Genomic DNA, 22,433 nt, shown 5'->3' on the forward strand with positions numbered 1-22,433 from the left:
GGCAGTACCTGCAGAGAGCAATGAGCCGGGCCATTGAGTGCTTCAATCCAGAAAAACATGTTTTATTGCAAATTTTGCTAAAAATTGAGGAAAATCACATGCGCGCGCTTGTGTGTGTGTGTGTGTGTGGCAGAAAATGCCAAAGCAAAACATTGTTCATGAGAAGTGGGCAAAGCGTAAAGAGCAAAGATGCATGGGAAAGCAGACTTTTATTTTAATAACTGCACTTTGCAGTAGACATGCCATCACACATCAGCGCGCACGRACCCGTCATGTTAGTGTCGGGCGGTGGGGTGTGCATTRTCTTGTTCTTCKGTAGGGCCATTTATTCCYTAAATTGGCAGTGAACTTGCAAGTTGSCTGCTTGTCTGCTCGTCAAGCATACAATCCGCACTTGAGGCGCGCCTATGCTTCGTTTGCCACCGCCTAGTTGCATGATTCTATCGTATACATKATATGTTTGAAGGTGGTGGTTGAGCATTACAAACTCACTGTTGGGCTGCTATGACATTGTCTAAAAAGTTGAACACACACATAGTAAGACTTAGAATGCCAGCTGGGCATCCGCCAATAACYGGGTCAGTCAAGTCAAATTATACTGAGGAATTGTATGAAAAAAACTTCTTGGAATCTCAGATCCCAGGCATTATCGAGGTCTTTCTACTACTTTCATGCAGCGTTCCATGCTTGAAATAAGTGAATGTTATTGAGAAAATTTTGATACTAGGAAGTGGGATCAAACATAGCGCGATTAGATATAACACAATCCATGCAAATGGAAAGAGTCTTATCACAGGGATGGTGCTTTTGAGCGTAACACACGCGCGCATGTGCGAAAGCCAACGATTTCACTTCGTTTGTAATTGTGGTCATCTGTAAATATGTAGAACTTCATGCCACAGCGAGTTACCTTACATACACATACACAAACTTAAAGGCTTATGCATGTCATCTTCTCCTTTAGTGGCGTATACGCCAATTACGCGGTTATAGCCGAGTTAACAACAGTGCGCCAGTCGTTCTTTCTTTTCGCTGCTTGGCGCCAACTGGAAATTCCAAGCATGACCAAGTTCTCCTCTACCTGGTCTTTCCAACTGAGTAGATTTTCCTCCTCCTCTGCTTCCACTATATCAGTGTCGTCGTGCATATCGTACAGCTCATTATTCCATCGACTACGATACTCGCAGTTGCCAATGCCCAAAAGATCATACATCTTCCGCGGAAAGTCATAACGTCGGATCATTAGATGCGGTCATCGTCCATACCTCTGCACCATATAGCAGGACGGGGATAATAAATGACTTGTCGAGTTTGCTCTTTGTTCGTCGAGAGACGACTTTACTTCTCCATTGCATAGATGAAATTATTTACGACTTCGAGGTTATGACTGTCAACAGTGACGTTGGAGGCAAGCTGAGAGTGCGACCGCTAGTTTGATGATAAAAGATATTTCGGTGGAGAGGTGGTGTGTGTCAATCCTCTTTTCATGGCGCTTTTCGAAGATTTGGCGCATGTTGTAAATATGGTCAGTTGTTGGTATTCCAGGCCTGAAGCCACACTTGAAAAGCCCAATCAGTATGTTGACGGTCGGCTTAAATCTTTCACACAATACGCTCGATAAAACCTTATATGCGTTGTTGAGGAGACTTTTCCCACGATAGTTGGCGCAGATCGTGTGGGCTCTTTTTTGTGGATTGGGCCCTACCCACACCTACACTTAAATTCCACTTTTCAGGACTGCTTCCGTCCGATCATAATCTACAAAGAAGCTGACGCATACTCCTTAGCAGCCTTATCAGTTCGTCGCCGCCGTATTTGAATACCTTGGTCGGACGGTTGGACGTGTAATTGCTATTCGAACAATGCTAAATGCATATGAATCCCTATAATTCATCTTGAATCGCATTCTCATTGAATGTAAATAGGATGTTTCTTCTCAACAATTTGTAATTAGGCATTTATTGCAAAAGGTACAATGTTAAATTGTGGCACCATGGTACCATGGTAGAGAAAGTGGTTGGAGAATATATGTAGGGACTCACACAAGGTTGCATAAATAATTCTTAATAAAAAGTGGAAAAACTTTTGGSTTACCTTGCGWACAATTTCATGRATTAATATTACAGTTTTGTTGCACTTATCATGCTCTCGTGCGCTACGGAGTTCCCACGGTGTCGGTGCCGGTGTAAGACCGCATCATTGCAAAGTTTTCAACTTGATCGCGTCTCCATTACAGCGCGCAACATGCACTTAACTGTAAAATGTTGYTGGTCCGACGCCAACTCGCAAAGCCAATTATATTTACATCGAAGTGCCGCAGTCAGCTCTGCCGGTGCCGCCGCCGCAGACGCTGCTACGAACCCAAATAGCAAGTGGCCAAACTGAGGAAAGGTGTGAAGCGCGCCAAGCGAAAAAGAAAATCAACACCTTGGCAGCGCTGAAGGCACAACGAGCGTGGTGTTATGGTAAATCAAATCACGAACAGCGATCAGTTGCAGACTTAAGCTCGTGTTGAACAGTTGTGCGCATGCTCGTCGCGTCGCTAACAACAAATCGWATACTCMACCAACGATAAGCCTGAAATAGCCAATTGGATATAATTCAAAAGCGAATAAGCGTCGAAAAGAAGACGCGTTACGTTGAACACAAGCATACATACGCGATATTATTGTTATTGCGAGTCCACTACGCACAAAACACATACGATCGTTGTGGTAACCAGTTCCCGAAGAAAGGTAAAGAGCTACATACWTACAGCAGCGACAGCAAGAAAGTCTAATTGTAACATACGCACACACACGTACATTTCCACATATATATACTGTTTGAAAACCAGCTGCGCAGTCGCATTGCCAGCRCAGTTGGCTAAAAAAGCTGTAAAAACCGCAAGAGAAAACTTTTATTGACGTTAGTCGTGCGGCAAGCGGCCAAGAGTGCAGTGTTTGTGGCAAAGGTGGCAAACAGTGTTCAAAAAATACACGAGTGATAAGCTTTAAAGACATATTGAACAGAAACACTAGTGTGCTTACGCCAAAGTTTAAAAGTTTTACGAATAATATTTTCAGCTAAAGGAAATTTTGGTTTTTAAATTGGCAGAGCGACGGTTTTCGTTTATACAGAGTTTGAGTAAATCCACTTAGAAGAAAGGTAGATATTACAAGGAGTTTGCGCTGGTTGAAAAAGTTACTGAAAGTAGTGAGTGAAAACACCTTGACAGAGAAATCGTAAATATATAGTAACAACTGCTTTGAAATGTTTTGGAAAATGCTTCTCAAAGAATAATGTTGAATAATAAGTGCTATAAAAGATAAAGACTATTAATATAATWTCTAAAATACATCCATAATTATTATTTGTCTACTTTGCTGAATTAAAAAGCTTTGGTGGAYCTCCTCAACTTTTTTTTATTATTTGCAAATTTTATTGACTTGACGAACACTATTTTAAAACTATCAAAGAAAACCTTCAATTAAAACCAAAAGTTTAAAATAAATTCTTGGAGAGAAACTCTTCAATATTTCACGTGCAACGGTAAATWCGAACACATTTACATATGTGCACTCACGCCGGAGGCACTTTCGACCACGTTCAAGTCATATACTGCAAATGCTCGTAAATAACGTAGTGAAAAGGAATTCCGAAACGGTCATGCGCATACACATAAACACACACACATACAGACTTCCGCGTATTTATGCACGTACAAAGACGACTTGTAATGTCAGAAGAAAGTGTTACGAATTGGGTGTGTTCGAACTGGTTCGATAGCCGAAAGAAATGCTSTTCAGCGCTCAAGTCCAAGTGTACGACCGTGTCTCTGCTTATATGAAGTTYGTGTGCAAGTTTACACGCTTTCAACCCATTAGCGTGCTGAGCATGCGCGACCACAGCGCCCCACAACTCCATTGTTGGCAAGTGGACGAAGTTGTCAATGGGCTGACTGTCGATACTGACCCACTTTTCACAAAGTTGCATTGTTTTTGTAATGCTTTGTATGTCGTATTATTGTCGTATTTAATGGATTTTAAAGAATTGGTTTAATTACATTGATATCGTTCTTCGGGCACTTGCACGAGCCAGACTTGGTAAGGTCTACGTGAATATATTGCACATATGAATATGCATAAATGTATATGAATATATATAAGTTAAAGTGGGTGATTCTGGCACATCAAATGGCTTCAAATTAAGTATGCATGGAATAAAAGGCGCTTAAAGAACTGAATAATCGAAGCATTGGTAAAAATACTTTTCAAGCAGCATTTCKACACCTCAGACCATAGCATGCGTAGGCGCTTTTATGCATTCGCATAAGTGAGCAACAGATTCCGCGTGTCTTACTACCAGGCTTGCACTCAGCAGCCACTCTCCAAACGCATTTCTTCATTTTTCAGCGCTCGCATTAAAAGTTTCTCAGCTGCTCAGCTCAAGCATTCAGCGCGTCGTTACTTTTTAAAGGCTTGCGCGTATTTGTTCCAAAAGGGCGCGAAATAAGTAGTCATCTTAATATCGCTATACAAACAATGGCCAAGCCTCAACTCGTGTCGTCCGTCTCGCACGGCTTAAGACAATTCAATTTCTTAAGTTGTTCTTCTTTTGTTCTTGCCACTTTAGTTGGTCGTCGTGTGCAGTTGCAATTGACCCACATTTAAGCAGTGTGTATATGGCCTCATGAACACACATACACACGCACATGTATGGCCAGTTGTGAAAGTACAAATCTAGCAGCGCGAGTCTTTTCATGCGTTACAATTATTTGTATTGCCACTCAAGTGCGGAGTTAAGAATTTTTCCGTCAGCGCGCAGTTAGCTGAAAGTGCTCACACTCATGCACGCCAGCAGCTTTCAACGCTTTCATCGCTGTGCGCTTCTGTACCACTCCCACTTGCTTCACGCTCGCTTGGCTTGTGTGCGGTCTAGATTTTAATGTTTTGGCAGTAGCGGCGTCTTCATTAGCGAAGCCACAAAAAAAGCGATTTACTTGAGAAGTGAAGCGATGAAATGTACAAGTAAATAAGGATGCTGTATGAGGCAAATATAGTTCCTTTCAACAAACAAGAAATATGTACTTTAGCCGTGAAGCCCTGTCCATAGAGATGCAAAAACTGGCATACGAAAGGTGAGAATGCGATCTCTTAGAATTTCGTTCCATTATAGCGCTTTTATCCCTTAACGAAGATCTTCAACGAGGTCTGTCCGATGGCCGAAATGCCGTTTGTGTAATAAAAGATTCTGAACACAGCGCTTTGGTTTCTTCAGTGATTGGCATTATATATAGACTACCTTCATCATGTCTTTATATATCTGAGAAGCTGKAATAGTTCCACTCTTCTCCGCTTGYAGCCATATTTCCTGGGGCCCGGCGCATTTCTCGGCTTTATTATGCACCCAATTGGCGAAGGAATGTAATGTATGTGCACATACGCTTATCGCTGGTTCGCGTGCGGGGAGGTGTGTTGGAAAATTCGTATTAAGTGCACTCGCTTCGCAATTTGAACTTGCTTCCGCGCACAAAAAGAAGCTGCAGGGCGTCAGAGCGAGCTCCATCRCATACGAAATTCAGCACTTTGCGTATTATATACCGTATAATATAATCCTAACTGTTTATGCTGCTTTTGTTGAGCGCTAGTGTGGGGTAATGAGTAGACATGTGAAGGAAAAATGCGCGAAACTCTGTGGTTCCTGTGCGTTTTTTGCAGCGCTTCAGGATTATAATAAGCAACACGGGCAAAAAATGGCATATAAAATGAACAAGTTTCTGAGGAGAATTGGTGTTAAATGAAGAAAGCGGCAACTTTCTTATGGTTCAATGGGAGGCATTTTAGCGTGTGTCATATTTGTACTTGAAGTCTCTGTTAACTGCGAATTAAGACTGTATCGTCGTATATATTTCCCAAACAAAGTTTTAGAGTGGGAAGATGACTAAATAACAGTAGTTTGCTCACTTCACACACTGAAGACCTCTTCAATGTACATCGGTAATTTTTACGWTAAGTGTTCTTCAAAGAATTGCATTGCCCCGGCGACGCGTGCATGTGTTAAAGCGGTCTAATATGTTGGTGTGTAACTATCTGCATTCCTTCGCAAGTAAAATGACGCATTTATTTATTTTTCACTTGTATTCCGCAACGCCATTGCTGTTGTTGTAATGCATTTTAAGTTTAACAAGCAAAGAACAAGCACAATTTGCAGTTTCATTCACGCTTCTTACACAGACACCGTACACGGCACTCCAGGCACTTCCATACTCGGCGCGCTCACCCTCAACGCCGCACTGTGCTTATTTGAAACGAAACTTTGCTGAGGCGGCGGTGTTGTGCTGACATTGCRTATACGCCCAAGTGTCCCAACTGTGTAACAAAAGTTTTCTTTGTCTTATTTTCAGCACTTTGATTTTGTTCTTTTGGGTTTTGTGCAATTTTCGCACACATTCACACGCACACGCACACACTCGCAAGGACGTACACAGATTCCGACTTGTTTAACCCACTTTTCTGCATACGTCCGCACACATGCAAGCTTATAAACTTGCTCCAAGTGAACAAGTGCATGTGTGTGTGTGTGCGAGCGTGGCGTTATCTACACCCAAATCGACGCTTGCACTTTCCAAATTGTTGTTGTTTTAATTATAGTGTTTACACTATGCTTCAGCAACTATGACGACAACAATGAAAACAACAAGGGACTATAAATGATGCATGCAACGACAGTGCACGCCTGCAACATGCCATTTACGGTATTTGCAAGTGGCATAAGAGTCTCAACGGCAACATCAGAGGCTAAAAGAATAAACGTTAAATGGAACGAAAACAACAAAAATAAACAGCATAGAAGCCAACAACAAGAGCAAACGCATCAACAGCCATTTTCACCTTAATTCCCGCAACGTGCGTCTACATTCCGTGCCGTCAACGAGCGCCGACAGCAGTTGACAAGCGACACAATGGCGAGCCTGTTGGCTTTTCCCGATGGCCGCTAGCAAATTATCAAATTCTGCAGGCGCCGAACTCAACGCTGCAGCCACRAATCGCCGCGAWCGCATTTCCTTTGYCGTTAYACRCGCTCCATCAACCGAAGACGAGCCCCGGCGACACGGTCGCTTTAGCTGTCGAAGGGGCAGCGTATTGGACTTCGACTGCAGCTGCATTTGATTTTTGTTTGCGTCTGCTTTAAGTGGCAATTTACTAGCGCCACGCCACTCCTTTGGTCCTGGTTGTGCCGCGAAAGGCAGACCTCTTCACTTCAGCATTTGAAAAACAAGCTTATTGCAAAGGAGTAAGTTAAAAGTGCGGGGCGTGTGACTGCGCTTCAAATAAATACCACACAACAATTCTGTTAACAAGAGCGCCCTAAAGTTCTGTAAATAGTTTCGAGTTCATCAGGCATCACTTGATGTGAATCCGTAAAAAGTGTCGCCAATACTGACATATTTGCAGGAGACAACATCCTCTTCATTTTCATTTGATTTTGTGCTCTGTTGTGGCTTTTTGCGCGAAGAATTTGTGGCCGTGGCATCTAAGGGCCTTTTAGAAATATTTTTTTTTTTTGCTAATTATAAAAAGTCTGCGGATTTTGGGATGCACTGAGGCGATGGTACGACACTAAATTGCTGCTTTTAGAATTTTCCATTCAAACCAAAAGCAACTAAAACAATTTCCGACATGAAAATAAACAATTTTCTCATTAAAATGGTAGAGATTTTACAAATTAAAATCAAAATTCATATTTTTTTAGAAATAATTTTGGATGACTGTAAGGCTTGAGAGCCAAACATTATGAGTGAATTAGATAAATGAAAGCGCCACCTATCTTGATTTTTTTAGAATTTCTATAAGCTGCGTTATGTCTAGTTTTTCTTTTCCTATACAAACGCTCTCGTTATCTGCCATTGTATCAATTAATTTTAGTGTTCTAGGCCAAGTCAATAGCAGATTCCAAATTTTATAGCTGTAAACAAACGCTTGGGCCACTTGTGCCAGCAGCGCTCACCGCAAGCCTGGCTGGGTGAACTTTTCTAATATACTTTTATTTTAAAACACTGTAAAGGGTGCCTGTCGCACAACGGTCGGGGGCACCAACACATGCGCTAGCAGATGCTTGAGCAGTAAAGCACTTTATATTGAACTGCACGCAATATTATTAAGAGTCTCTGATACAAAACAAACGGCGAAGTTGTCAGGCACATTGTCCACTGCAGCTGCCTCCACACGAGCATGCCACTGGCAGCCGCGCTGAACAAGCGGATGTGCGAATGTGCAGTATGTGCACACACCCACACATACACGCACAAAAGAGCGCAGGAAAGTTTCAGTAAGTGGTAATAGTTGGCTAAGTTTCCTAAGCATCCGTTGGTAGGAGTCGCGGGAGTCTCCTGACCCAACGAAGATGCAGTTGCAACGCTTTGTAGGGTGCGCGTGTGGCACTGTGTGAGYACATATATTGTAGKATTAACGGTTTTAGTAGGTACTTGGCTTTTCGAATTTTGTTTTGCTGAAACTGCTGATGTTGCTGCTGTTGCTGCTGTTGTAGAAGATGGCATCTCAAGCAACTCGTGACGCGCACACTTGTTTATGGTGAAATATTTTCTAATGTCTGTATGTGTGTGAGTACTTATTGGTGTGTATTCTTCTAGATATGTAAGTGTGTGTGTGTGCGCTTAAGCTCAAAAGTGGTATTACAACTTTGTCAATTAGCTTAAGATGCGGCGTGAAAGCATGCAATGCTCACGCACTTACATTTCGCTGTTTGTAGAAAACACTATAAACCAAGATGCGTTGAAGCCATTGCAGAAAACTTTAATTTCAGAAAAAAATTGTTACCGTTTTTCGATACCAGAAGCGTTGCAACTTTTTATATGTTTCATTTATTGGSTAGTCGAAAAATTCTTTTCGTATTTTCCATATATTCGTATATCTTCAGTGCTTCCAAGCACATTGTGTCATACCATATATAGGTGACGATGCTGCATCAGTTCGAGTGGCACAACAATGGTGCGCTTGTTTCAATTCTTTAAATTTCGAAATTCGATTTACACTGATGGAATAGGATCTCTAGCGGAAAAATGGCAAAAAGTGGTCGACCAAAATGGTACAAATTTGTTTATTTATGTATTTATTAGAATAAATTAAAAAAAAATATGTTGAAGTGTGATGAAAAATACGAAAAGACTTTTTCGACTACCAATATGTAGATAGAAACATGTAGAAATTCTGACTTATAAATAAACTAGCGGCTTTATGAAGTTCCCTAGACAGTAGGCACTTGCAGTAAGTGAACTGAACAAGTGGAACGTTCAATATAATCCGAACCGAAGCTCAAAAACGTAGGATTCCGATTTCGAAGCAAACTTGACTTCATACAAACTACTTTATTTCAAAATGCGAAAACAAAACAAACAACAAGGTGAAATTATTGGCCACTAATTGGCTTGCAAGCCTAAAGCTCTCACTCATAATCTGATATACTTGTATAAAAATGGTAATGTAAACGCGTATGACTTTTMGAAAACATTCGATACTTTGTAGTTGACGACGATTTTCTCTTAGCGCTGCCGTCTGTAAACAACAAAACAACAATAACCAAAGGCAATAAGCGCGCTTTTGTCTGCTGCACTTTCACTTCTTGCAAGCTACACGTCGAACAGCAACAACAACAATGAAAGCCAGTTCAGCCAGTCGCTCTTGTCAYTTAYRCACAAACACRCACACATACATACATACATATAAATATACGTGCATATTGATACATTGTTGTAAACATTGCCAACCATTTATGCTGGCATGATGGCCACAACATAAAACACGTAAACGAGTTGCGGTCGAATAAAGACGTATGCACAAATGTGTGCTTGTGTGTTTGTATGTTAGCAGATTTTATGCAAATGCCAATCATATTTAAGTCCTAATTGCCACATCAATTCAATTGTAATTTGATAAATGCTACGGTTTTCATTTCACTTCTCTGCCGCGTCCAACGGCCAATGAAAACATTACGCTTTTCGTTGTTGCTTTCCACACACAAGCAGCTTTTGCTGCAAAACCATTGCAACAGCAATATGCTTTAACACACACACACACACTCGCATTCCAGCGCTTGTTTGCCTTTATTTAGTTGCTTGCTTTAAAAGAAAGTCGCCCGATTGCACAAGGAGCGCACAACTCGCATACTCAACACGTGTGTGTGTGTGTGTGTGTGTGTCGAATGTGCAGTATGTGAGGCACTGGGCCAAGTGGCAGCGCCAAATGTGTGTCAGCACCGATGGAGGTGTGCGATAAAATGATTGAGCGAAAAATTACTCGTGAACAATTGATACTTCCGGAAGTATGCGCGCGTTCCTTGAAGCCTCACAATGCAAGTCTGCAACTCTAAGCACAATAATAGGCATTGCTTTAAGCACTAGTTATTGGAGCGATATATTGTAACAGAGGTCTGAGTAGCAAATATTGTAAAATGATACAGACATGAGTTGGGATATGTGACGGCGTCGAACACACTGGCGTTCCACAAGTGACCGGATTTATTGCGGATCCTTGGTGAGGTGGCAATGCCCTAGAACGTGCTATTGAGGTCAGAATAACGCAAACCGAAATGGTTCGTGAAATGCATAAAAGAGAAAGGGGGCGAGCTTGTAACGGATGCAAGGTGGATGTGTGATTCAAATAACAGAAATTAAACGGTACACATGTGTGGTATTGAATTTGAATGTGTCGGCTGCGGATAACGCCATCTTATTAGCTTAAAGCTTAAAGAATTCGAATATACAAACCTAAATAAATTTTAATAGCACGACCAACTCAAARCTTGCTTGGAAAAGCTGCTGAGATAAAAATCCTAATCAATAATTCTTTCTTTCTACTTGCAGCACTATGAAATTCGTCCTGCTCCTGTGCATACTCAGCGCTGTGCTGCTACAAATTCAAGCCTCCCCCGTCCAGCTGGTCGAGCGCCAGGAACGCGCCATCGCGCGGCAGCAAGCCGTCAATGATGTAGCGCCCGTCGCCGCGCCGGCCGATGATGACGATGACGACGACGACGACGATGATGATGATGATGACGAGCCCGATCTAGGCGATCTCGTGGACGATGACGATGGTAAGTGCGCGCAGTAGCTAGTGCCTTTGCAACCAAAAATCTCACACTTTCGCAACACGCACAATAACTTCACAAACAAGTATTTACGTATTTAGTATTCGGCTAAGCAAACGAGCAAATTGAATTTAGCGATTTGCGCTTTCTCCATCTGCACCCTCTCAAATGGACTCTACTGCAGCACTCTAGCACCTCTTCATCACCTCTTCTTCTTCGACTGCAGTGTAGTGAGGACCACTGACGACTTTGCTGACTTTTCGTAAATTGGTTTGTTTGTTTCCATCGTTCGGTTTATGCGCTTCTATCCGCTTTTCGATTTCTTTTCTGTTTTCGCWTGCATTTGGTTTTGCCACTWTTGTTGTTGTAAGCAAATGCCAGCATTGTATCAGCACTGACTACTTGCAATGTTGCCACAATAGTTCTCTTGTGCTATTGTTGTAATTCTTCGCTCATTCTCACACTGATTGTGTGCCATTGTSAACCCGACTTTCAACTTTCAACTATAAACTGAATCAACTCTACTGAACCACACCGCACCGCACCAAGCTTTAACCAGCGCAGTGTAGCGCCAGCACCACTTCCACCAGCACCAAATCTACTTCTATGCAAGATTTGTATGAGCACGCACCGCCACCTGACAGTCAAGCAGCCAAAGCGCAAAGAGCACAAGTCTTTCAGAGCTCAGACTCTGACTCTTGGCTGGCATTGACTGCATGATTTTTATTAACTGTTTGTTTGTTTRTCTATAAATATTTTGTTTTTTCTCTTTCATGTGTTTTCGCGCTCTCTCTCTCTCGTATGTGTTTTAAAACAGTTGTATTTCTTTCGGGGCTTTCAGATGACGACGACGACGATGATGAGGAGGACGACGATGATGAGGAAGACGACACGCCACAGGGACAAGCGGCGCCAGCTGCCGCTGCTGCCAGCGACGATGATGAGGAGGATGATGATGATGATTATTTGGACCGTTTGTTCGATGATATTTTGGGAGGTGCGTACGACATATATTCAACTATATGTAGAGTCTACCTCCATAGTTTTTTGATTTTATTTGACATTTAAAAGCGAGTACTTAAAATGAACTGTTTTCACCAAAATGCTAATTTATTGCGCGTGTCGTCTTGCAGATGATGATGATGAAGACGATGACGACGAAGACACGCCCGCCGTCGCCAGCGCACCCGTTGCCGCCGCGCCGGTACCAGCCGCTCCTATAGAGGACCTCGCACCCGTCGGCCAATCGGCCGTCAGTGGCGGCATCTCGGACGGTGTTGATCTACCCCTCGAAAGCGGCAATGCTGCCGATGCTGTAGCCGCCGGAAATGCGGCCGACGATGCCAACGCTGTCTCCAGCAACAACAACGAAGGTGAACAAAATGTTTTTTACGATGAAGAATTAAGTAGTAATGTTGTAGAAGATGGCGGTAGTTTAGAGCCAATAATAGAAGAAGAAGAAGATTTTGAAAGTAGTGTCGTTGATGGTAGCGATGTTGTTAGCGATAGCGATAGTAATGGTAATATTGCCCACAATATTGCCGCACACATCACCAATACAGATACGCATCTCATACCGCATCATACAAATACAATTACAAATACAAAACTCCATAACAGTCAATCACCAATATCAGCATCCACGCCACAGAAACTCAGTCAAATTCATACTCATAAAACAAATTCGCTGACAAAAGCAAGCGCAGCAACAGCAGCAACATCCGCCACGCAAACAATAACAAAGCCAACAACAACTAATACAAAAACAAACGGTAGTGGTAGTAGTAGTGCAAATAAGAAGCAACAGCTGGCAGCGCCCAACGCGGCCGGAGGAAGCGTTGCGGCCGCCGCCAAGCCGGCAGTAGCAAGCGCCAATCCAGCGGCCGGCGCAGCAGCTGTCGCCTCGAATTTGAATAACAATAGTAATGTTGAGGATGATGATGATGATGATGATGATTACGATGAGGAAGATGATGATGATATTGATGATGGAGTCGCTGAAATTACAGGTGCCATAACAGGTGACGACGACGAGGAGGACGACGAGGCCGACGACGATGATGACGACGACGACATCATCGGCGAGAATGTCATTGAAGCAAGACGCGAAGCACGTGAGTCTAAAAATCAATCAGCCACTAAGAAACACGTAGCATCAGCTAAGGCCAAAAAATCAACAAGTGCTTTGAAGAGCAAAAAGGCGCTCAAACAATAAACAAGCCAATGAATATAGCGTAATTAACTGAATTTAATTAGAAAAACAAAAGTAATGACAAAGGACTTGAGCACATACACACATACATACATTAAGAACTCTATTCAATTATTAGCTATGGAAATTTACGAAATCGAAACATAACATAAACCACGCGAGCGACACTCGGGCGCTCGGCTTTCGGCTTTGAGCTGATTTTTGTTACACTTTGTCGCATTACAAATTCTAGAAGAACAAATTTGCTTAGAACTTTCCTTCCGTTTTGTTTCTGCTCCCGTTTGGTGCTAGTCAAATTAACCGTAAACATGTTGCACAATGGCACAATTCTCTACACAGCAGCCAACTAAGCTCAAAATTCACACTTGAAAAGTACACTTAATTGTAAAAAGTAACGGCAACAAAACAGTTTGATGTAATTTGCGATCTTATTTTTCGTTGACGTTTAAAGAGCTGCTTGTTCATACACTGCACTTGTTAAAAAAAAAAAAAAAAAATTAATAAAAAAAATCAATTATGATAATGTGTAACTAATAGTTTTCCAGCTTAAGCGAATCATTGTAAAAATACTACAAAAACTACAAAAATTTGAATTGAAAGTTAAGCGCAAAATTTGTATGGATGGCGGCAAATCGACTAAGAGCCATTGGTTTAGCCACCAGTGTTCGCTAGTTAGTCGCTTTACTGCACCAACAAACAATAAGAAACCTAAAATACATAAAATAGAAAGTGTAATATTTTAGTACGTATGTAGGTTAATTTATTTATTTCTGTAAATTATTTATTAATTTATTTATTTATTGTTTTTCCTCTCTAAGCCTTTAAGTACACATTGTCTGTCTATTTGCTAAACTAAAAATGAAAAAAAATACTAAAAAATAGTAACTGTAGTTTGTAATCTCTCTGTGTAAATGGTAAAAATTGTACTGGTTCCCAACTATTTCACTATCATTCATATGCATTCACACCCACATCACTAAGTTCATTGCAAAAACCGTTACACAACGGTTGCTGTGTAAGAATCGCATCTCTTCATACATCTTTCTGCGCTCGTCTCGCTGGCTTCTTCACACTCTTTGGGCTTCACCTCCTACTCTGTAAAGAAAACCTATCACTTTCACTTGCTCACACTTTCACACGCTTCTTCTCGCACCCGCGTCAGCTATTGCTGACAAAACGCTTTCTAATAATGCCAAAGGTAAACCACAAGCGTTGTRGTTGTGTAATGGAAGTGCGCAAATATTTTCGTAAATCAATGAAGGATGGCAGTGCGGTGTTGGTTCGGATGCCGAGACAACGCTTGAAAAAATTCCAACAGCATGACAAGTACTTACATGTGTACATACAACCCAATAAATTAATCGTAAATGCCATAAAGCAAAAAAAAAAAAAAGATAAATTAAAAATAAAAATATTCAAATCATTTATTTACAAAGCAAAAAAGCCTTAAATCGAGTAGGCCCCATAACCACAGACATTGCAGGCGAGCGCAGCATGTTGCCCCACAAAGCGGTTCCAAAGCAAAGAATTAAATAAGTATATGGAATCAGTCAAGTATCTAGCTACAGCGCAAAACAGAGAAAATCATACGAAGTGAGATATGCACAATTCATTTATAAGGAGAAAAGTGAATAAAAGTTAACTGAAAGTATTGCGCTACCGAGAAACACACAAAAAAACTGCGTTTTATTTCAACTAGCTGCGTATGTATGTATGTATGTATGTATGTAATTATGGCAGGCTTGCATGCGAGACATTGAGTTGGTTTCAAGCTTTGTTTGGCGCCAAAACCCACCATTGGCACTGTGGTGAGACATTGGCTGTGGTGAATTGAAAATTAATTATGTTTTATTTATTTTATTTTTTAATTTTTTTTTTTGTTTTTTATTATTGTAATTTTTTATTTATTTATTCTCCTTAAATATCTTGTTTAATTTTCCTTTCTTTTCTCGGGGTTTAAGAATATTTCATTAAAGACTTTTGCTATCCTCTACTATACATAACTGTAAAAAGTATAAAAGGTGTAAAAAGTAATATGATAAATGTAAATAAATGCTAGAACTGTAAAACTTATCTAAAATCACGCGCTTTAGGCAAACACGAAGTAAGTATTAAGTAAGCACCACATTAAGCCCTGGCAATACTCATTCTTATTTGTGTTATGCCGCAGTAATTGTTATTGCTTTTATTATGTTTACCTTCTGCTTTTTAGTTTTAAGTGGTCTGGGGCTAACAAGGTTAACGGTGTTTATAAGAAACTAGCTTTGATTGCACGAAAAATAGCGTCTTCATGCCTACGAAGGGCATTCAACAATCTTGACCAAGCAACTTTCAGGCACTTTAGCATACTGCTATTAAAAGAATTTTTTTTTTTTKAAAAATAAAAACTGTTATATGCGTATGCAAAGTATAGATTTTCATAAGTTCTTATCAAAGCTTCAAGCTAGTCTCGTTTTTCTAGCGCTTGCTAGACTTTCAACCCGCTCAGAAGTGAAAAAGTATTGCTAAACTACATTTGTTCTCGCACCCCGTGCAACTTGTAAACAGGTAAAGCCGACACTCACCACCATGTTTACAAGCCAAAGCTGTTTCGACTCTAATTTCTGGTTATTAAAAATTCTTTGCGCGAATTTGGCGATAGCGCGCTGAACAAGTTCAAACAATTGAAATGAAAATTTAAGAAAACTTGCACTTTTGCTGATTGTTTGCAAATTGTATTGCTGTGGAAAGTTTTCCATGCCAAGAAATTGTTTCCTGTTGCAACAATGTTGTTTTATTAGTAAAAATCCCATTGTTGCTGAGTGAAAAGGAGCAATTAAAAGTTTCTCACAAATGCCAATGAAGATGAGGCATCAAGTGTTCAGATCTTGCTTTACATTTACATGTATTAAGGATGGAGTACACATATCTCSTAAACGATAAAATATGCGAAAGAAACAGCTGATGACATACATATATAGGTTCCATTATCATGCCTTTGTATTTTAAGGTGTTACATGGGTTCCTCGAATAAAAGTCTGACCTTTTTCCTCATATAAAAAATAAAATATTTTCTTATAATTTTTATTGTTACAAACGTACACTATTAAGAAAGAAATTCTGAAAGTTTGGAAAAAATATTTTAAACTCTACCATTTYGGCGCCATTTCTGGTAATCCCCCGGAAAAAAGATGCGCTCGCGTAGGCAAGATAACTCCTTAGAGAATCCTCAGGAAGTGAAAAACATACGTATTTTACTTAAAACCTTAACTTAGAACTTGGCCGAAGGAAAAAAAACTGAAAATTGGATTGTGGCGGGCATTTTTACAAAAAAAAAAAAAAAAAATTAAAAATTTTGTGAAAATTTCGCGAATTTTTTTTTTCAAACAATTTTAAGCGAAACAAAAAACCTTCGTCCAAATCTTTAAGAATTGTATCTCAAAGGCCTGTGTAAAATTTCCTGAAGATAGGTTTGATAGTTCTTGAGAAATCTTGCCAATGGTCTTCAAAAACACTGTTTCAAGAAAAACGCATTTGAAGGCGGCCTCGAGGACACAAGTTCTCTAGGCTGTATCTCCGAAACTATTGCTGGGATCTACTTGAAAATTTAGGACAAATTCTAGAGATATTGTAGAATTTAATATGACAAAAAATTAAATCGATTTTTTGAAACCCGTAAACCCATGTAACCCCTTAAGGACGGGATGATAGAGTTTAACATGGTTAGGTTTATATTTAATAGCACTAAGTCACTTCTGGGAAAAATTTTAATTTTTAAATTTTTTAAATCTTAATTTTAATTAAAAAGTAATTGGGCATAAGAGTTCACTCAGTACCTTTAAAAGTAACACTCACTGCACAAAATTTTCTTCTTATTTGCCTGACCGCGTAACATCTTCTATAAAAGGCAGGGATAACAAACACGAACTGTTTGAAGCAGTCATTGACCTTTGTCAATAATCCGATTCTAACTCTGAAATAATTCTCATGTGTGCCAAACCCATAAATTTTACCTTGTATATATGTTTGTGTGTAATATTAAACGTATGTCATTTCTTTATTAAACCAACGAAAGCACTTTATACATATGTATATAAATATCTCACATAATTAAAACTATTAACATAAATGGCGTACACTTATGTATGTGTGCGTATAAATGTACTTGGGTTTGCTTAAGCTTCACTCAAACGAATATCGCTTTGGTCGATCTCAGCAGGATTATTATATTAAAAGTTTCACTCTCGCTTTGGTCGATCTCAGCAGGATTAGTTGTCCGTTTCGCTCACACGCAAAAACGACATTAATTCCGCATTTCAAATGCGCGCAAAATAATTCGCATAATGACTTTAACACACACACACATACACGAGCGCACATCAACACATGGACAACACTAAAATAATTCATAATTATTTCAAAAGTTTCAGTTTGGTCACGGCAGGCTAACAAGCGCATATCACTGCTTCAATGGCGTTTCGTTTTCATTCACTGTCGTTGCTGCTTTAAAGAGATACGAAGTGGGCGACCATCTAAATGTGGGAGAGGACATTCATCTAATTGTATGCATACACACATATACGCACAAACATATCATAGTATTTAGCAAGGTTGATTTCATTGTTATTGCGTGCTAAGCTTACTGTTTTAGGTTTGATTAAATTAATTCATATTTGCTGTGCGACTTCATAGCTGGACTTAAGCTACTGAAAAGGTTTCAGTTCAAATGCTAAGTTTCTCCAATTGAGAAAGACTGACAGMAAATCTTACTTCCTTGATCTGTTCACACATTTGAGCAGAACTTTGAAAAATTTAATGTTGTCAGGTTGGATAATTAAGGGAAATTTGCATTGACCGAAACAAATGGTAGTCCGATGGTGCAAGGTCAGGGGTATATGGTGGGTGCATAAAAACTGCCTAGTMAAGCTCTCCCAGTTTATGTCGAGTCATCAAAAATGTGTGTGGTCTAGCGTTGTTCTGATGGAAGGCGAAGCCCTTTCTATTGACCAGTTCTTACCGTTTTTTGTTTGCTTGCTTCATTCTCATCAGTTGTTGACAGTATAATATAGAATCAATCGTTCGACAAGGCTATAGCAGGTAATAGTAGAAGATTACTTTCCAATCACCMAACACTCAGTATAACCWTTCRAGGCGWCAACTCTGACCTYTCGACCATTTGTTGAGCTGCACCRCACTTCAACTACGACCTCTTTCGAACATTATTGTCGTATTTGATCCACTTTTGGTCTGGTTCGATTTTATTTCGATTGAGCAAAGAATCGTAGATGTTAATTCGTATCATTAAATTTTTCACAGACAATTCATGTGATACCCTAACATCGAGCTTATTTTTGTAGCTAGACTTTCTTAAATGGTTCAAAACCGTTTGATAATGAAYGCTATGTTCCTTAGCGATGTCATGGTTGCTTATGACAATAATGGTCGCCTGGTCAATCCGTTCTATAATTTCATCAAATTTTTCAACGAAAGGTCAACCTCAGCGAGGTGAATCTTCATATCGAAATTTCCAGAACTGAAGCGAACTGATGTAGCATTGTCACCGTAAACTTCACACATTTTATTGATGGCTTGCGTGGCATTCTTCCCTTTTTTTTTATTTTATTTTTTTTTTTTGTTTTTGAAATCTGAAAATATAAATAAAAAATACTAATTTTTGAACAGTTGTAAAATTTTTCAACTTCCCCGAATTTAATTTTTTTTTTTGTTAAATGAAGCTTAAAATCTCGAKTTTCCAACATAAGATGTGTTTTCGACTGCTCAATATGTGTTCTGCTTCCGAAGATTTTTTGTATTTGAATGCTTTGTACAGCAACATGGCAGAGTATTACACTCCAGCCAATTAGAAATACAGAAGTAATTTACATTCTCCTCGCATAGAGTTAAGATTTCTATGAGGTCGTCAATGTAACTGCTTTACATTACATTTCTTTAGTAACTCACTTTCATAACCTATGTGTAGATAGCCGCTGGTATTGAACATACAATTTCAAGGAAAAATTTCAATTTATAAGCGTGTGTGTGTATATAGACGACACACTTGTAACTGTTTATGCGCAAGTTCGCAGCTAATTATTTTTGTAGCTAATTTACTTATAATAATGCGATTTGCACAATGTCAGTCGCAGGCAGGGAGTCTGACATGCTGCTGGCCCCCAGCTGTGCTGCAGCAAATGAACTGCACATACAAACACACACTCACCTAGGTGAGTGGATAAAGTTTCAGCAGCGCGCAAGTGCTTAGTGCAAAGTGGCTAGTATCCTTTTAATAAAGATAGCATGCTAAACTGCTTAGGCTAAATGATTCCATTGCATTAGCATATGTTGTTGCTTACCGGTGTAAACATGTGCTAATCGTAATGAATTTAACGAGCAACGGCTTGTGGGGTTGGCAATATGGAACATATATGGAAGATGATTGAAATATTTAGGCAGCACAAGTTATTTCGAGGAATATATAAAATATGTTTTATTTACGCTTAAAACGCAGACAGCGGTCTATTCATCGCTTGGGTCACGGTTTATATTTTTGAGAGACCTGGAAATTATATTATGTGAAAAGTATATATTTTTGCTAAAAACTAGTAGCAGTTAATTTATTTAGCTCTCCAGTAGACTTTGGCTAACCACTTAGTTATTAAGTGGGTATTAATCAAAGGCTTCATAACTGCCAACTAGACGCAATTATTGCGCCAGACTAATCACTTAATTAATAAACTGTTCAATGGCTTAGTATGCGCTTGGTTAGTGGCTTCGCAATGCTTTAAGTCAATACTAAATTGGTGAGTGAGGTTWAGTGGCTATTAGCAGGTGGCCGTTGGCAGATGTGTGCTTACTAATTTTAGCTTACGAAAACCAAAATTATGAGTTATTGTAGCACAGGTACATGAAGCCATATATTAAATTGAATGATTATATAATTGCCATATTAATCAGCTTGTTGATCGTCGGTATTTAGGAAACCTGAAGAATAATATCATCGAAATGARCAACGACGCCTTCCAGGAGCGACACAATCAATTCATTGATTCGATATTTTCGCGCATCAATCGCATTGTGGCCGACAAYTACGATCCGTTTGTAGTGCGCTTGCACGCCCGAGCGGCGACCAAGAAAAGCGGCGCCGCCAGTGGCAGCTCAGCAGGATATGCAGCGTCGGTGACGAAGGGGAAGCCGGCAAAGTCATCAATGACGAACAGGCATAAACTGTGAGTATTTGTATTGGCACTTTTACGACTTCAATGGTACATATGTGTATATATTTATATAATTATGTCCATAAGTAGTGTGTGGCTTTGCTGATGTTGCGATACCTTCCCACCTACATACACTATCGATTTTGCAGTTGATTCTTAGTTATTTTCCTAAATTGCTAATAATTTCCTGAATCGTACRTAATAAATTGAAATAATTTCACTGGGGATCTTAAAATCACAGTCAAATACCTTTCTGACTACAATTACGAGTACTTAGTGAGCTTACACTCACTCATTCGTATTTTGTAACTCTCAATGTATGTACGTATATGTATGTATGTAAGTGCTAAGTTAAAGTCGCCTACAAAGGACATTGTCASCATTGAAATCAATTTCAACTCGATTGCTTCCACTCTTATCAATCTTGTGTCTCCATAGGAAAAACACCAAATCAGAACCACGCGCCCTGGATGAAGAGCCACGCCGCATGGCAGTGAGCGACGCTAAGGTACAAAGCAAATTACAGGAACAACTGCAGCAGTTACAATTACAGCAAGAGCAAAGCATCAAAGCAGTCGCTGCTGTGAAAAAAGCGGATGGCGGTGATGCTAAATTAGCGGGAAATGTCGGCGACGCTGCCAATGCGGCCGCTACATTGCCGGAAATGCGCACCGTATTAAACGGGGAGGCCAACAAGGCCAACGCCAGCGCCGGCGGCACAAAGAAAACTTCAAACAAGGCACATAAGACACACACGAAAAAAAGTCAAGCCAATGCTAACACCCACAACAACAGCAACGCTGGCACTAAACTAAAGCAGAATACTAAAAATAACGGTAATAGTAACAACAGCAACAACAATGCGCATGGTGCCGTTGGCAGTGGCAAAGAAATTGAAAAGCTGCAAAAAGCCGAAGGCAGCCTCTCCGGCTTGGCTTCGTTGAAGCGTGTGGGCAATGTGAAAGTGGTCGCCGATCCGGAAGGCTCCAACTCAACCATTAAGGCCAAATTCACTTTGGGTCCATTGACTTTGCGCGTRGAAAAGTCATTCAAACGCGGCAGTGTGCACAGTGTGAARAGCGCTACAGCGCGCACCAACGAGATGATTGGCCGCATCAAATTCGGCGTCGTCAACGATCGCGCCACACTCATGTCCATTAAGGTGCAGCAGCCAAAGCAGGTTGGTTGGATGAGATGAAATCGAATTCTTTTTTAACCCATTACGTACTAAGTATTACCCAAAAATACTAGGCACATAGTGCGCTTTCTTTTGCAGTCTTGTTAGTTATGCTAAATGTTCTATTGTTGTATTGTGTTTKTATTTGGTAGGTGGAGGTGGAGAGCAAGGACAATCACGACCGCACACGCGAATTCGTTTGGCGGCGCACACCGAAAATCGCCAAATTAGTTAACGAAAAGCTGAAATTGGCCGCCGAGTCGCTATTCACAACCCAAGGTGTCGAAGTGGTGAGGCTGTAGATGACTGCCCGTCTTCGTAGTTAATTATATATAATTTTACGCAAATATTTGGGATGCGGGTCGGTGAAAGTTTAGGTTGGCAGTGTAGCTCTACCGTTTTCCATAAGAATGGTAATCGAGATTATCTCTAACTTTGTTAATTATAAGTATTCACAAATATATGACCCTAATTTATTATTTATTTATTCATGGTATATTTATTTAGGAGCATTTATTTATTTCGTCATCGAACTATATAATTTATTTAATTAATTCCTTTGAAGCTAATTGTCTTTAGTAATGTAGAGATCCCGCTATATTTTATAGACAAAAAATTCCAATAAATATAATTAATCCTCATTTAGATGTGTTTGTCTTTTAATAATTATCTCGCACCGTGAGTTATAACGGGTGATCCAAGTTGAAGTACTTTTTTCAATAGCCTTTTTTGAAAGATCACTGCCATGTTAATTTTAGATTAAAGC

At 40.0% G+C, this 22,433-nt stretch overlaps 1 protein-coding gene across 8 annotated transcripts; it reads left to right on the forward strand.

Moving 5' to 3' along the window:
• The first annotated feature begins 2,475 nt into the window (after positions 1-2,475).
• Positions 2,476-22,150, forward strand: LOC108971902 (acidic repeat-containing protein). 8 transcript variants are annotated; one of them, XM_018938255.1, is made up of 8 exons: positions 2,476-2,735; positions 10,862-11,091; positions 11,903-12,082; positions 12,219-12,458; positions 13,095-13,199; positions 20,253-20,502; positions 20,929-21,670; positions 21,820-22,150. In XM_018938255.1, exons 2-8 carry the CDS (start codon positions 10,866-10,868, stop codon positions 21,967-21,969), a joined length of 1,893 nt encoding a protein of 630 aa, XP_018793800.1. In that variant the 5' UTR covers positions 2,476-2,735; positions 10,862-10,865; the 3' UTR covers positions 21,970-22,150. The 8 variants fall into 8 exon arrangements, with proteins under 8 accessions (XP_018793800.1, XP_018793801.1, XP_018793797.1 ...); XM_018938256.1 differs by having other exon boundaries at positions 11,927-12,082; XM_018938252.1 differs by having other exon boundaries at positions 12,219-13,199.
• The last annotated feature ends 283 nt before the right edge of the window (positions 22,151-22,433 follow it).

This window comes from Bactrocera latifrons, unplaced genomic scaffold, assembly GCF_001853355.1.
Source record: "Bactrocera latifrons isolate USDA-ARS-PBARC rearing strain unplaced genomic scaffold, ASM185335v1 scaffold_364, whole genome shotgun sequence".
Lineage (NCBI taxonomy): Eukaryota > Metazoa > Arthropoda > Insecta > Diptera > Tephritidae > Bactrocera > Bactrocera latifrons.